We start from the raw sequence: 1,046 nt of genomic DNA, 5'->3' as shown, positions 1-1,046 counted from the left end.
ACACCGCCCCACAGCAGCCCCACCTGCCCCACACTGCTCCACACCAACCCCTCCCACCACCCCACCTTGGGCCAGGATGTCCGACTGGACGTCCCCGTCGTAGTTCTTGCATGCCCAGACGAAGCCGCCGGTGGACTTCAGCACCTGGGCGACCATGTCGTCGATGAGTCGGTGCTCATACCAGATCTTCAGCTTGTCGAACTCTGTCTTGTAGTGCCTGGGAGCCCAGGGCGGGTGTCAGCCGTGCCTGGCCATGCCCACCCCAGGCCAGGTTCCACAGCCAACCCCTGGGCAACAGCCCCCTCCTCAGGGGGCAGTCAGCCCCCCTGGGGCAGCTCTCCCCCCCAGCAGCCCGAGCTCCTCCAAGTCCGTACTTATCAAAGATCTCCTGGAAGATGTCTTTGAAGCGCCCGTCGTAGGCCTTGAGGATGGTGTTCTTGGTGCTCATGTAGAGAGGCCACTTCTTCTGGATGGCATACTGGAAGCAGCTGTGAGCGAAGCCCGAGATGGACTGCAAGGGAAGCACACGGATCCCCGTGGGACCCCCGTCCCGCCAGCCTGGCCAGGCCCACCACGGATGGCAGGGCATGCGGCCCCACAAGGACCCTGCCGGCTGCCCCTGGCCCACCCCATTACCTCGTCCGTGTTGTACATGCCCCTGCCCACGCCGCTGCCAGGGAAGTTGTACACCTCCCACTCCTTGGCCCCGCTGCCATCCTTCGGCGTGAAGACCATCTTGAACGTCCCAGACTTGCCCACCACAAAGTCGGTGGCTTTGTACTGCAAGGGGCAGGGCAGAGCATCGGGCAGGGTCCGGCAGGAGCTGCCAGATGTCCCTGCGCCACAGGCAGCCGCCGCGCAGGGCTCACCTGGTCGCCGTGGGCATGCCTGCCGATGGTGATGGGCTTGGTCCAGCCGGGCACCAGGCGGGGGATGTTCTTGCAGATGATGGGCTCTCGGAAGACTGTCCCCCCCAGGATGTTTCGGATGGTGCCGTTGGGGCTCTTCCACATCTTCTTCAGCTTGAACTCTGGGGTGCGCAGAGG

The 1,046-nt window shown here is 64.4% G+C and overlaps 1 protein-coding gene across 1 annotated transcript in view; it reads right to left on the bottom strand.

Annotated features, from left to right (window-relative positions):
* The window catches only part of IDH2 (isocitrate dehydrogenase 2 (NADP+), mitochondrial), a 2,395-nt gene extending 1,368 nt beyond the window's left edge, over positions 1-1,027 (bottom strand). The window contains exons 1-4 of the mRNA XM_009321500.1: positions 870-1,027; positions 637-780; positions 375-511; positions 66-217 (exon numbers count right to left, since the gene is read on the bottom strand). Of these exons, the coding sequence (XP_009319775.1) occupies positions 66-217; positions 375-511; positions 637-780; positions 870-1,013 (577 nt within the window). The 5' untranslated portion in view covers positions 1,014-1,027. The remainder of the gene's footprint in view (positions 1-65; positions 218-374; positions 512-636; positions 781-869) is intronic.
* Positions 1,028-1,046: the final 19 nt, after the last annotated feature.

This window comes from Pygoscelis adeliae, unplaced genomic scaffold (assembly GCF_000699105.1).
Source record: "Pygoscelis adeliae isolate BGI_AS28 unplaced genomic scaffold, ASM69910v1 Scaffold13, whole genome shotgun sequence".
Taxonomy (NCBI): domain Eukaryota; kingdom Metazoa; phylum Chordata; class Aves; order Sphenisciformes; family Spheniscidae; genus Pygoscelis; species Pygoscelis adeliae.
The sequence above is the reverse complement of the archived record's forward strand: the minus strand, read 5'-3'. Positions and strand labels throughout refer to the sequence as shown.